The sequence below is a fragment of the Doryrhamphus excisus genome, linkage group LG16, assembly GCF_037039965.1.
Source record: "Doryrhamphus excisus strain RoL-2023G ecotype Guam linkage group LG16, RoL_Dexc_Guam_v1.1, whole genome shotgun sequence".
NCBI classification, from domain to species: Eukaryota; Metazoa; Chordata; class Actinopteri; order Syngnathiformes; family Syngnathidae; genus Doryrhamphus; species Doryrhamphus excisus.
The window spans coordinates 16,989,157-17,003,654 of NC_136372.1; the positions used below are offsets into that span (position 1 = coordinate 16,989,157).

Here is a 14,498-nt window from a genome sequence, read left to right on the forward strand (position 1 = left end):
ATCCCCTATAGAAATCTAGCATCTAATCCACAAATACTATATGAACACTCAACAGACGTATGTGGAGACTTTTATTTCTCTTTAATATAAAATACATAAATAAAGCATCTGCGGGTGGCATCGGGATCACACGTACTTATGAGTGTAGTGTGGGAGGGGGGGGGGGTTCTCAAACACTCCTTAACAGGCACACGGGTCACCCGAAAGGAAAAAAACTAAGAAAATATAGCTCATGCTCAGACGCCATCTTGACATGACCAAAGTGGTACTTGAACGTAGATATGTTTCTTGATATGATCTCCCATTAAAATATATTTTTTTTGTTCCCCGTCAGAAAGACGTGGACCTGTAAGATGTTAGAGCGCCGTGGTGGACTAAAAAGCGACGAGAAGAAGTTTATCTCCCAGGTTGTAATGATGATGATTGCACCTTCCACCGTGTAGAACGTAGCCGTGGCGCTGGAAAAAAAGTGCTGACTAAAGCGTCTCTATATGACGGATGGGTCTGGCTTGCGGGGTGCGCGAGGGAGGGGCGGCATCATTAGGTGGGTGTACTGTATGAAGGGGAAAACATTCCACGGTGCAAGGAAAAAAGCAAAAATCTGACTTTGCTTCAGATGATGTGCAAAATGTCACTGAGCATTTACAGCATTTGGAGGAATGGCCTCTTTGACACAATATAGCTCTTTTATCATAACATTCTGTCGCGGCATTTATCTTAATGGAGGGCGTCTACGAGGGCGGCGTCTTGAAGGCCCCCCAGGCGTGGAAGCAGCGCGTGAAGCAGTGCGGCTCGTTGCCCTTGCGTACCAGTCGCAGTTTCCTGGGCTGCTGGGTGTCTTTGGAGCGCATGTGCTGGATGTAAACCTTTTTGGGTAAAAGGAAGAAGAGTCGGGGGTTAGTGGGTTCGATGCCGACAAACCGCGCGGGCTGGGCGGGGGTTCTCTTCCAGACCTGGCAGGCTTTGAGGCTCAGTTTGATCTCCACCTGGCTCGTCTGAGTACCGACCCACATGTACACCTGAGGATGACGGACGCGTACGAGGTTTGTTAACCAACATTAGAGATCTCTAGACATGAAATAACAGCCCTATATCCACCTTTTACCCAATAGACACTATATGGACTCATACGTGTTGGCACTGGGAGCGTTGTTCCTTTTCCACTTCCTGTTTCTGTGGCTATTGTCTGTGTACTACTACTGACTGGTTTAGAGTACTACAAAAAACCACAAAGTGTAGAATATTTTGGCTAATTGCTACCTCTTTGCCGTTGTCCAACAACATGATGTCGTCGTCGGCCAAGTCGTCCTGGCAGAAGTCCGAGCACTTCTCCGAGACGGAGAAGTAACCTTTCTCATTGGAGCACCTGAGAGTCGAAGGGGGCGGGGTAAGCGGGCGGAGAACCGAATATGACAAGACCGGCGGGACGACACTCGCCTGAAGAGTCGAGCGTATTTCATGTAGTCGGCGTCTTCGTCGTATTCCTTCTGAGCTCCGATGCCAACCCAGAAAAAGTTCTCTGGCTCCTCCCCCTCGTTGATGACCTGGTAGGTGGGGGGGGGGGGGCAGAGTCAACCCCCGGTCCCTCCCCCCAGGGGACCGAGTGGTAGAACCCGGCGTGCGGACGTACCTGCTTGCTGTAGGTGTCGTCAAACATGCTGTTCATGACGTCCTCGGCCAGCTTGGCCTCGTCGGGGTCGGCGGCGCGGCCCACCCACGTGTACACGATTCCCTGATTGTCTGTGCTCTCGAACGGAACCTGCGGGACCACAAGCCAGGCGTCGGTGTTCGAGACCCAGAGGGTCGGATGTTTGCTTTCGGCGAAGCGGGCGATACCAACTTTGAGGATGAAGCAGAACTCCGAGTTGAGATTTCCCGAGTCCGTTCCGATCTGGATGGTCCTAGCGGGAGAGACGGGAGAGACGGGAGTCGGCGTCAGGCGTGACGGGAGCGCGGGGACGGCGCCGCGGTGTTCGCCTACCTGGTGCAGAGCGCGCTGCCGTTGGTGCGGATGTGGTAGAGCGACGGCTGGGCCGAGTCGGTCTTCTGTTTCCGCTTCCCTTTGTGGGTGATGAACTTCCTCTTGAAGTGGGACAGGAACTTGAGGTCCTCCTGCTGCTGGGTCATACGGACCACCTGGAGGACAACACGGTCACCCACGGAGACGACGAGGAGGTGGGGTGGGGTGGGGGGATAGTTCCGGTACCTTCAGTTTTCCGGGGAAAAGGCTCTCAAACTTCTTCTGCAAGGAGAAGGTGAAGGTGAGCCAGCCCATGTTGGAGGCCTGCCGCCCCTGCCAGAAGTAGACCACGCACTGGAAGTCCTCCTCGGGCTGCTTGTCCTCCTCGTCCTCGCCCTCCTTGCCCTCGCCCGCTTTCTTCTCCTGCTCGTCCTCGTACTCCACGGGCACCCAGTACCTGCCCAAAGGTGGCGAGACATTTTTTTTTGAGCCGCTTCACGGGACGCGTTCCGTACCTGCAGAGGAACACGTAGCAGTCCTGGGTGAAGAAGTGGCCGAACTCCTCCTCTGGAAGACGAGCAAACTTCTTCCCCTCCAGGACGAATCCTTCCATGCCGTCCAGGTCTTCGTTCCACTCCTCCATCAGCTGCTCAGCCTGGACGGGCAGAACATAACCAGGAACATTAGAGGAGCCTCCTCGATGTGTGGGTGGTGTGAGATCTCACCTCGGTGAGCGCCATGGGCGGCTGCCTGGGAAGGAAGAGAGCGGTGAGGTCCGCTTTCATCTGGTCTTTCTGCTCCGCGTCCTTTTTCACCTGCGCCCAAGAAGACCGGGTGAGGAGGAACATCTCCCCCCCGTGGGTGGCGTGGGCGATATCGACATGTGCGGACAAACCCACCTTGCCTTGGAGGTTGTCGTTCTGCTGGACCGTCTCGGCCGCTCTGGTGTAGTCCACCTTCAGCACGTCGTCCCAGTTCTTGAACTTGGACTTAAAGACCTGACGCAGAGGAGGAACGTGAGGAACGTGAGTGGAGTCTTCAACCGGCGATGCCGTGTTGTCGTGTCTCACCTGGCATTCGGTGCCCTCCAGGTTCCGGGTGACGCATGCGTGTTTGGGCCGGTGCAGCATGGAGCAGATCTCCTGGCCCAGTTTTAAAGCGGCGGCTCGGACTAGCCGGGGAGACTTCCTCCCGATCCAGATGAAGACGTCGGACCAGCAGTCTAGGATGTACACGCACTTGGTGTCCAGCAGCGACTGCAGCTGACGATGAAAAGCAGGAAGTGATGAGAGTCGGAATGATGGAAGTAGGTCACATGGAGGAGCGTTTTGAGGGTTCTGAAAAGCGCTTTTTGACTTGAGTGATTAGTTCTGGGCTGCACGGCGGTCGAGTGGTTAGTGTGCAGACCAGGGTTCAATTCCACCCTCGGCCATCTCTGTGTCGAGTTTGCATGTTCTTTTCTCGGGTACTCCGGTTTCCTCCCACATTCCAAAAACATGCTAGGTTAATTAGCAACTCCAAATTGTCCATAGGTATGAATGTGAGTGTGAATGGTTGTTTGTCTATATGTGCCCTGTGATTGGCTAGCGACCAGTCCAGGGTGTACCCCGCCTCTCACCCCGAAGACAGCTGGGATAGGCTCCAGCACCCCCCGCGACCCTCGTGAGGATAAGCGGTAGAAAATGAATGAATGAATGAATGAGTTCTCCTCCTATTTTGTGTGGAAGTGGTAACTTTTTGGCTTCTTATTTTGTCTTTCCCCACCCTCGGCCATCTCTGTGTGGAGTTTGCATGTTCTCCCCGTGCATGTGTGGGTTTTCTCCGGGTACTCCGGTTTCCTCCCACATTCCAAAAACATGCTAGGCTAATTAGCCACTCCAAATTGTCCATAGGTATGAATGTGAGTGTGAATGGTTGTTTGTCTATATGTGCCCTGTGATGGGCTAGCGACCAGTCCAGGGTGTACCCCGCCTCCCGCCCGAAGACAGCTGGGATAGGCTCCAGCAACCCCGCGGTAGAAAATGAATGATTAGTTCTGATCCTTACTGGACTCGGACTAACATACCAGTCTGAGCTCCGGCATGGTGTCCAGTTTTATCTTGTGGTCTTTGTGCTCCACGGACAGCTTGTAGTTGATCTGGGGCAGCTCCAGGTAGCCCAGACCCAAACCCACCTAGCGTCCCAACAACAAACAAGGAAGCATTGAGGAAACGTGTTGAGCGCCCGGATTGGAAAAACGATGTGCTTTACTTTGTATAGTTTGGGTCTGACGGGAGCGAAGTCATCCGGGACGTGTTTCTTAATCTCCTCCGGTTGCCCCCCCAGGATCTCCCAGAAAGTGGGAGGCTCCTGCTTCTGCATGAGGGTTGTGATCTCCGCCTTCCCTTTGCGCTCGTTCTTGTTGATCTTCTCGGCGAATAACCTGAAAGGCGACGGCGAACATGTACGGCCATGGAACATAAAAAATGTTTCTATTCTTTTTCATTCCCAAAAAATACGTTAGCCGATTATTGTCCTCCTACCTGGCCTTTGTGGTCCCACTCAGCGTCGCGTTGGCCCCCCTCCAGATAAAGATTTCCAGCCCGGTGTCCACCAGGAACACGTAGCTGCCAAATAGTGAGACATTGAATGTTAGAAAGCCCCTAATTTACATTGCATTGTCCATCTATCCATCCATTTTCCTCCGCTTATCCGGGTCCGGGTCGCCTGGGGCAGCAGTCTTTAGTAGGGAAGCCCAGACTCCCCGGTCCCCGGCCACCTCCTCCAGCTCCCCCGGGAGGACACCAAAGCGTTCCCAGGCCAGCTGTGAGACATAATCCCTCCAGCGTGTCCTAGGTCTGCCCCCGGGGACTTTTCCCGGGTGGGCATGCCCGGAACACCTCACCAGGGTGAGGGTGGGAACATACATCCACCGGTGAACTGAGAGCTTTGCTCTCCGGCTCAGACATTGCATTGTATCATTTGATAATATTCAGCTTTCAGTGTTGTTTGTCCTACTGTGTTCAGCGGTCAGTAAACGCACCGCAGTGCAGGACGGTTTTTTTTTCGGTTGAACAATTCATAGATCTCTGAGCCTTCTTGGTTGATGCCGTGCGTGGATGCGTAGAGGTGAGTTTTCGGCTCTGTTGTGGGAGCTGTGGAGTTGTTCGGGCACCCTTGTCACCAAGTTAGGCTCGGTGCTAATATCAGTATCTAAGCTAGCTGTGACTAACTGTTGTTCTAGTGAGCGTCATGTTTGCTTGGATTCTTTGTTGATTTCTGCGTATTCCGTACCTTTTGGCTTATCATTATGTTTGTGTAATATGAGTTACTACTTATCATTTATTGCGTATTTGTCTTTGTATGTATGTCTCACCAGAACCACATCATAAACATAAATAAAATTTCCCCCTATACCTTTGACCGCTCCAAACCAGAAATGCTTCTCCGTTACATTGAATGTTACCAGAAAGTTCCATGAGTGTGTGTGGGTGGGTCACCGTGGGTCGAGGGAGCAGGACTTCACGGGTACGGACTCCAGACGGATGTTTTTCTTGCCGTAAACTCTGTACAGCCTGATTAGAGACACATTTTTTTTTTTTTTTTTAAGCACAGACGGAGACTCAAATACTTGGCCAATTGAACTGTAGTCTACCTGACAGGATAGTGTGTGTCCTCCACGGTGTAGAATCCACTGGCGGTGCCTCCCTCGATGTAGGAGATCTCGTTGTTAAAGATCTGCGTATGAGAGGCCGTGAATGGTAATGGTTTAATTTCATTTGAACATGCATCGGATTACAATTGAGTGCATCCCATAATAAGTTCACAGTTCCACATGTCCAAAAGGAGTAGGAAGAAGCAAAGCTTATTAAATCCTACCCCTCCATCTGGTACTTTTACAATCAGTAACTGTTACATTTGTTCACTTACTGCTTTCCGAATATAATGTTAATTTATTTTAATTTTATTTAATAAATTTTTTTTAACTTCATTTTAATTTTTTAAATTTATGTTTTTTTGTTCACATCCTGCTTTCCTAATATAATTTTAATTTATTTTAATTTTATTAAATAAATTTCTTTTATTTCATTTATTTATTTTTATTTTTTTTGACCATACAATGACTAAATAATAAAGGTGACACGTATCGTACGTATTTTACGCAGCAAGAGGATGTTTATACATACGGCGCTAAACTCCTCGCTTTCATCTCCCATCTCCTCCCTTATCGTTCGGCACTCTGCTCCGAGGAAGTTCCTGAGGTTGACGGCGTGGATGGCGGAGCCGGCCTTTTTGTCCAGTGTGGCTTCCTGGCCGATCCAGTAGTAGATCTGCCAGGTCAGCGCTCCGTTGTCGTCCAAAAACGTCTACAAGGACAACAAGAAGCCAGGTCATTATCGAGTAGCGACAAATGATAGCGGGGGGGGGTGGCTGACCTTGAGGACGATGTAGCAGTCGGCCTCGTAAAACTTCCCGTGGAATGTTTCATCGACTTGCATGGGAACGAAATTCTCGATCTGCCACACGCTCACACCCGGGATCTGGGGTGCGGAGAGAGGGGGAGACATGCTTAATGTGCTCTTGCAACACAGGAAGAGGAGGAGGCGTGATCATTTACCTGGCCCGCATCTTCCATGAAGAACTCCGAGTAGTCCAATTGCGGCTTCTCCAGACTCTTATCCCATCGCCGTACCTTTAAATCTCCATATTTCAAATCCCCGTTCTCCTACGGAGTGTTCACATCGAGGTATTTATTTACTCAGCATTTGGCGAGGAAAAAACTCTTTCCTCACCTCCAGGTTCTTCTTCTCCTGTGCGACATCACTCATGCCCTTCAGCACTTGCTTGGCCTGATCGTCCTGGGAACAGTCCTTTCTCCTCCTCAGCCTCATCTTCCTCGCCAGGGGATCTCTAGGGCTGGCTCCTGCACAAGCAAGTAGCAACAAACCCCATGGAAACATGCTGAGAGTGCATAGGCAAGATGGCGCTGGTTATTAAGTAGCGGAGTCACAAGATACTCGGTTCATGAGACGATACACAAGGTTGGGTCTACGAGATTTTAACAATATTGTAATCTATGCTACACTGTGTGTGTATATACTGTGGCCCCGCCTGCACCGATTAGGACAACGAGACTCTGACTGACAAGAGGGCTCACTCTGTTCATGCTGTTGTTCTATGGAACAAAAGGTGCTGAAACCCTCTTCCCGTCTGTCATTCTTTATTGTCCCACGCCCACATTATTTTTCTGAAGGAGAAATCTTGTGGTGTTTTAAATCGTGTGACACCCCCAAAATGAAAGTGAACGACAGCACACACCTCCCCCGGCAGCTGCCACAGTGGCGGGCGAGGCCCCGGCCAGCCGCAGCTGGTTCTGCAGGGAGAAGTCGATGTTGTACCACTCGGCTGCTCTGTCCACCGGCTTGGGGGGCATCACCAGGTTTGGGTTCTCGCGCACATCCAGTATCTACAAAGACATTGCGTTTTTATATATAAGGAAGTATATAAAGGTGATTATTGATTATTGTACTACGACGTCCGATACCTCCAAGTCGGTCAGGAAATGAATGGCCTCGGGCAGTGTCACCAGGCGGTTTTTGTTCAGCACGAGCTTCTTAAGTTTGCCACACCTACACCCCCCCCCCCCCCCCCCCCCCAAACAAAACAAAAAAAGCACAGACTCGGTTTAAGATAGACGTGGTTTTGGAAACGTGCCGACGTAATGTCTTCTACCCACCTACAGAGTCCCTCGGGGATGAGTTCCAGGTTGTTGTTGGCGGCCATAAACTCGGCCAGATTGGACAGTTTGCCCACGCCAGGCGGAACCCCGTCAAAGTCCAGTTTGTTGGAGTTCACGTACAGCTTTTTCAGTTTGGACAGCTTACAGATGGCCGACTGGATGACAGATTTGTAATTGTCATTTCAGCTGCAAGATATATATATATATATATATTTTTTTTTTAAAGTCATCCTTACAGGCAATGAGGTGAGCTGGTTGCGGCTCAGGTTGAGCGTCTCAAGTTGAGTCCACTGGTCAATGCAGAGCGACAGTTCCGAGATCTGATTACTACTCAGGTTGAGGCGTTTTAAACTTCCCAGTGAATAGAGGCACTCCGGTACCCGAGTCAGGTCGTTGCAGGACAAGTCGACATCTGGAGGGGAGCGACACAGAAGGAAAAATCCTGAATAATGGTGTAGTCATGCATGGATCAAACTTTTGTTTTTGATGGTTAAATGCGCTACCTGCTAACTGCAGGAGACCCTCAAGGCTTGTGGGCATGTTGCTCTGCGTTCTCTGGGTGTTCCTCAGGTGGAGAGTTTGCAGCGCCACCATGGCTGGCAGCTGGCTGCTCACACAGGTAATATCACACAAAAGGTAATCTTTCTGTTTTTATATTAAGACTGACTAGAATTGAGCATTGTATTTGCTTCCACTCCAAGTCTATTTCTTACCGCAACTGGGCATGCATCAGTGGGTTGTTGTTCAGGATGAGAGTCTGCAAGTGGACCAGGCGTCTCATCTGGGGAGGCAGGCTGTCCAGCTTGTTGTCGCTGAGGTCCAGATACAGCAGGTCAGTCAAGTTGATGAACAGCTGGTTGGGGATGGAGTCGATGCCGTTGTGGCTCAGATTGAGCACCAGCATGTTCCTGCTGTTCTCGAGGTCTCTGGGGATCTCCGTCAGCTGGTTGTAGCTCAGGTCCTATAGGAGAAGTCCTTAAAAAAATGTCCTCAAATCACAGAGGTGGGAATTCTGACAGATTTTGCTGTACCAGCACAGACAGGTCATCGAGCTGGAAGATGTCGTCTGGGACGCCAGAGTTTTTCAGGTTGTTGGCACGTGCAACCACAGCCTGCACAGATGGTCAAATCAACGCAGTTAGGCCATTTGTACTTTTACTGTGTATTAAAACCCAATAAATGATGTTGACTGTTTAATCAGGATTTATTTCATTTCCATTGCAGTTTCACATGTTGCGCTACACATTGTGTACATATGCTCGTTAATTACCCTCAAGTTTGGCAAACTGGACAGCTCCCCGTGTAAGGTGGTCAGGCTGTTGTGGCTCACTGAAAGATGCTCCTGCAGGAAAGAAACAAGTCATTTCATGACTTCTGCTTTAAAAAAAAAGACAAAATGCAACACCACACTCAGATTTTGACTTCACATATTTAAGCGGCATTATGTGATCACAAACAGTTGCACAACTCAGACTACAAAAACAGACTAATCTTGTTTACCCATATGTTGTAAGTGTAAACAATGTCAGAAAAGATCACAAAGCTGGAGAGGTTAATCTTATCAGTGACGTGAACCATGCTCGCTCTAAACAAAGAAATGCAACAATCTGTTCACTCAATATGAAAACACAAAGTGGTGCGTTTTGAGGAACACTTTTATGCAATGGGACATGACACACAACAGCCACACATCAATGAGTGAACCGACTTCCCTGAAATAAACTGGACAAAAAACAACAACACAAATGCTGTAAACAGATGGTGTCCTAGTAAGTAAACAGCAATGTAGTTCTCACCAGCTTCTGCAGAGAGGAAAGCTCCTCTGGGAGGTAACACAGCCCGGTCCTATTCAGTTTGAGCCATCGCAAGCTGCTCATGCATTTGACATGTTCTGGGAAATATCCACCCTGAAAGGATTCCAAAGATAGTTATAAATTAACACAGAGCTATTGATGACTTGACAACGCATTCTTCCCTTAGAAGCAGATATTTAACCAAAAGACAGATACAGTATGCTAATGTTTGTTTACCTGAATTGACGACAAATAAGTAAAACCGCAACTTTAAGCAGATATTAAAGAATAACCCACTTTGGGTATATTTATCTAGCAAAATTTTAATGGATAACAACGCCATCTTTTCTTCACTGCTGAATTGAATGTGAATACATGGTATTATTGGTTATATCATAGGTTGCAAACAAGTTATGTGCAACAGGTATCTGTGTAACTACATTTTTACATACAGACGGACATGGATGCGATGTTGTTGTTAGCAATGGTAAATAACTCGATTCAAGCATACGTCCCGTCATTTTAATAAATACATACATTGTTGGTAAACAGTCAATTCGTTCACTTTTAAATCTGCTGTTGTACAGTATAAGCGAATGGTATGCCCAAGTTAGGAGCTAACTTTGTTTAACCCAGTTCAAGTTGGAGTGCCCATAAGATGTAAACAAACACAAAGCGAAAGAATGTTGGTTAAGAGCATTTAAGAGTTAAACATTTTAGTACTCCGAGACAAATTTGAATGTACTGGTTCATGTCAAATTTCTTGACAACTGGCTAACGCCCAGCTAATAATGTTAAGCTAAGCTAGTGTTGTGGCGAGACTCAGGCTTTATTCATTTAGTGTACTGACTCTTGAAGTTTTACTGGATAATTTGATTTACGAGCAAGCGACCAGTCATAAAAAATATACTACACACACGAATACATATTAGAAAGCTTACTTTAAAGTCGTTCCCACTGAGGTCTACCCCCCTTATAAAGGGAAGCACTCCGGTGGCAGCCATTTCTGCTGAATGATGTCAGCTGCTCCGCCGTCTCGAGTCTATTTTGGTTGTATGGTTCTTCTTTTTCATTATAAAGATGGCAACACGATGCTTTCCGCGCATTAGCGCCCCCTTTCGCTTTGGGGCGTAGCCTAAAAAAATACAAACGCACAGCGTCACCAAATGGTGGCCTACAATTCACAATAATATCAGTTAATGTCATATTTTATTTAGAAAGAAAATTATTATTTACACTGATAATTATTGTGTATAATGAAGACATCACGAACCACTTTGTATGTGGAAAAAAATACATAAATACCTAAATTGTCACGTCATGCCACAGTACAGTAAACGTCAATACCGGAAGTGTGTGTTTCCCCTTCAAAGTACGCTTGCAAGTCTTGAGATATTTTTCGTGGCTTTATACGCAAGGTGTTTTATTTTGAAAGTAGTTAAATGGGATGTAGGCTTTTACGTAATGACATCATCGCTAAAGGCCCTCCTTGTCAGCTGTGACTCGAAGGTTTTTTCATAATCGCTTATAAACATTAATATTCCAGAAGGAGGCCACACCATGGAGAGCAATTCTACACGATATAATGTTCAATTGTATATTTATGATTTATCACGGGGAATGGCACGTAACCTCAGCCCTATCATGCTAGGTAAGTACAGACCCCCCGGCATCATTTAACGTCAAACAGTCGGCTTTCTCTTGCCTATCTCTTTCTCTTTAATATCCTCAATTAAATCACAATTTCTTTCATTTCAACAGGAAAACAACTGGACGGTATATGGTATGTGACACATTTGCATTTATACACGTAGTTAACTCCAAATGTAAAAAAAACGCTTAGTCATGTCAAGTTAGCTCAACAGTTTTGGTCCCTGAGCAGCTTACATTAGCTAACATTAGCTAACATCACAACATAGCATGTTGACACTAGCCTCAGGTGGTGTTTACAATTCTGTCCTAGCAAATGATGACTACGCATTTGAAGTATACAGTATTGCCATTGTTTGTACTACAAAATGAATGAATCTCTTGTCCAGGCACACAGCCATAGTGGCATACGGGGATGAGTTCTTCTTTGGAGGGGAAGGGATCTCCAGCTGTTCGCCTGTAAGTCTCTTCGAATTACTTACTAATATTTACATTTGTTTTATACATTAAAGTGAGAGGGCTGTATATTGTCAGTATAAAAATTGTATATTAAAAAAAATTGTCAAAATGCCAAATGGTAAACTACAATACAAATAAATATAAGGTATTCAGAAGATGTTGTGATAATACTTTATGTAGTATTCTACACTGTCACTAATGTTAGGTGAGACACACAAGCACATGTCTTTTGAACGATCTCACAGCAGTCACAATAACCCCCGACACAAGCTACAGTTGCTTCCGTAACCCCCCGCCAAACTACTTCCTGTCCATCCTCCATTCAGCTCAGCACAGGAAGCCATTTGCAGCACCACATGAGCATAAATCTTATTTATTTCTTAAATAGCTTATTCTCTATTATCACGTGGGTGTGTAAATGTGACCATAGGGGTGCTATGTCATGTCTAGAGTGCTCTAATAATGTTAAAACCCCTATTTAGAAGCTTGTAAACAGGTTTTCTATACTCTTAACTGTGAAAACCATAATCATAACAATAATAAGATGAAGAAATTAGTGACTAGGGTATTCCCATAAAAGATGATGATGTACTTTTCAGGGTGGAACAATGCTGGGACCTCCTGACACAGTTGTGGAACTTGGTGAGACCGAAGTCTCGGAGGAGATCTTCATGGAGTATCTCTCATCTTTGGGAGAAAGCACTTACAGGTACACTTTGTAGTGTCTCTATGTAGTCCTACAGTTTTTTTTAACCTAAAAATAACTTTGTCAGATGTACAGTATTTGGCATCCAGATTTATTTCTCTTCCATTCCTTCAGAGGTGACAGGTATCGACTGTTTGAGCACAACTGCAACACATTCACCAACGAGGTGGCTCAATTCCTGACAGGGACGCCCATCCCTTCCTACATCACTGACCTCCCGTCTGAAGTCCTCGCCACGTGAGTTTATTGACCCCCCGCCTACATGCTCGCCGCACCTTCATAGTCAGACAGAGACACAACGTATTTCTCAAATATGATTTTTACTCACAAAGAAAGTGATTTGATGAATACGTTTTAATTACACACAATTATCTACTAATTTGGAAGTTTAAATGCGTTTCATGTACCCGTGAGGCGTATTTATGGCTTGAACCTGGACTGTGTCGTGAGTGAACAAAGGCAATTGAAGAGAGAAGTGGAGGTTTTCCACCCCTTTTCTCTTTCACTCACACGCTTCACACACTTATTAAACGTACTCACAACTAATAAATGATCATTTAAGGTGATGGATAAACAACAAATACGGTAAGTTCAAGGACAAACGTATAAATTGGCGCTACATGTATGCTGTAATATTGCATATTTATAAATGATTGTGTCTTTTGTGGGGGGGTTAAAAATGGCCCATTTTCAAAAAATACTGCATGCCAAACGTGCAGGCATCCACTCTACATAATAAACCAAAGGCTCCCAAAAGAGACACCAGTAAACTTCCGGGGAGGTACAGCAGCATGAGAAAAATAAAGAAAAACACATTTCAAACCTGCTAAGCTAACTTCAGTTAGGTGGAAGGCAAAATAACGTTTGTTTTAGCACTGTCTAAAAGATTGCTGTGAATCATTCTCAAACTGTTAAAAACAATAAAAATGGCAATTCTTGTGTCATTTCCAGCAAAAGGATAACAAATGTATCCAGGCGATGAACAATTTTAGCCTTAAGTGCTGCATTAATGATGTAAGGATCTTCTTTTATCGCCCAGACCGTTTGGCCAGATATTGCGACCCATTCTGGACTCCATCCACATCGCCCCGCCGGGAGGCAACGTCATCAACGGAGGGAGAAACATCTAAAAACAGAGAGAGAGAGAGAGCAACGAACACATAGGCTCAATTCCATTGGAGTCGGTCAGCAAGTGGTCTCAAATAAAGACCCCGCGCCCGTTTTTAACGACAATACCCGGTGCCATATGTCTTTGGACGATAAGATGATAAGAATATGTATGTTTCATGACGTTTACTTCACCAATGTGCACCCGCACAATCCAATCCAATGCAAGCGAATTAAGCCTTTACAAGCTTAATGCGTATTATTATGGTAGTACATGCGGCGGTGTACTCCATCATACATTAACAGTACCTGTATCGGTTTGTATAGTTAATATACAATTTGAATTCAAGTACAAAATATAATTCAGTTACACTTGCTGCTGACGACAATGGAAGACATTTATTTCAGAGACATCTTTAATATATCTTTATTAATATATTGTTTTAGCAACAAGAACCTTTACATGTCCGCACCACTTATTATTATATTTCCTGGTTAGTCCCCCCCCCCCCTCCATGACTCGTCCTTTTGTACTGTTTCAACCCAACATTTGTCGCCTTCTTTTACCTTTATACAACATGACCATTCCATTTGCCGAACTGTTGTTTACAATGTAAGTCATACCACAGCAGGATGAACTGGACACATCAGCTGGTCTGGGAGAGCAAAGTAACCGCTTACGGTTCAGCATTTAGTCATCAGAACCCCTTCTTTCTATACCGGCGTGTGTGTGTGTGTGGTACTTCACATCCGTGCCTTCATTTCCCTCTGCTTTGCTACTATAAGACTTGACGTGAAGTCTCGTAACGCTTTCCTCACGTGTAGACACAGTCACCTATAAGAATCCCGGTGCTCAATCATCTCTTGATGCCACTAGAAGGCTTGATTTGTAATAATTTGAAATATATACAGGAAGGGGGGGGGGGGATGCGGTCGGACGTCACCGTGTAAGCAAACTGAAGGACGAAAGAAGCACAGAACCAGCATTGATTCTTAACTCCACCTTGCAGGCAGCCATCGACATTTTTGCACTCAATAGCTATTTATTTATTTGTATCTCTCATGCACTGAAATAATATCAAAACATGATATTGTGACTTCCCC

At 46.2% G+C, this 14,498-nt stretch overlaps 2 protein-coding genes across 2 annotated transcripts; one reads left to right on the top strand and one right to left on the bottom strand.

The window, feature by feature from the left end:
• Positions 1-536: 536 nt before the first annotated feature.
• Positions 537-10,547, bottom strand: flii (FLII actin remodeling protein). The gene is made up of 31 exons (XM_078797295.1): positions 10,414-10,547; positions 9,476-9,586; positions 8,950-9,021; positions 8,711-8,791; positions 8,393-8,640; positions 8,183-8,286; positions 7,916-8,091; positions 7,677-7,834; positions 7,485-7,569; positions 7,259-7,406; positions 6,733-6,863; positions 6,558-6,665; positions 6,376-6,480; positions 6,127-6,306; positions 5,595-5,677; positions 5,440-5,514; positions 4,483-4,566; positions 4,211-4,382; positions 4,026-4,133; positions 3,031-3,222; positions 2,860-2,958; positions 2,686-2,775; positions 2,476-2,615; positions 2,207-2,417; positions 1,982-2,136; positions 1,841-1,901; positions 1,631-1,759; positions 1,444-1,544; positions 1,261-1,372; positions 954-1,019; positions 537-866 (listed from the first exon to the last, which is right to left on the bottom strand). Exons 1-31 carry the CDS (start codon positions 10,474-10,476, stop codon positions 732-734), a joined length of 3,783 nt encoding a protein of 1,260 aa, XP_078653421.1. The 5' UTR covers positions 10,477-10,547; the 3' UTR covers positions 537-731.
• Positions 10,548-10,916: 369 nt separating this feature from the next.
• desi1a (desumoylating isopeptidase 1a) lies at positions 10,917-14,281 on the top strand. Its single transcript, XM_058050373.2, has 6 exons — positions 10,917-11,123; positions 11,234-11,255; positions 11,512-11,581; positions 12,181-12,290; positions 12,402-12,524; positions 13,327-14,281. Exons 1-6 carry the CDS (start codon positions 11,033-11,035, stop codon positions 13,415-13,417), a joined length of 507 nt encoding a protein of 168 aa, XP_057906356.1. The 5' UTR covers positions 10,917-11,032; the 3' UTR covers positions 13,418-14,281.
• The last annotated feature ends 217 nt before the right edge of the window (positions 14,282-14,498 follow it).

Coding starts and splice junctions, on each gene's coding strand:
- flii (XM_078797295.1), bottom strand. CDS start 10,476: ATGGCTGCCACCGGAGTGCTTCCCTTTATAAGGGGGGTAGACCTCAGT. Junction 6,481..6,557: donor TCATGGAAGATGCGGGCCAG/GTAAATGATCAC, acceptor TCCGCACCCCAG/ATCCCGGGTGTGAGCGTGTG. Junction 5,515..5,594: donor GACACACACTATCCTGTCAG/GTAGACTACAGT, acceptor GTCTCTAATCAG/GCTGTACAGAGTTTACGGCA.
- desi1a (XM_058050373.2), top strand. CDS start 11,033: ATGGAGAGCAATTCTACACGATATAATGTTCAATTGTATATTTATGAT. Junction 11,582..12,180: donor GGATCTCCAGCTGTTCGCCT/GTAAGTCTCTTC, acceptor TGTACTTTTCAG/GGTGGAACAATGCTGGGACC. Junction 12,291..12,401: donor TTGGGAGAAAGCACTTACAG/GTACACTTTGTA, acceptor CCATTCCTTCAG/AGGTGACAGGTATCGACTGT.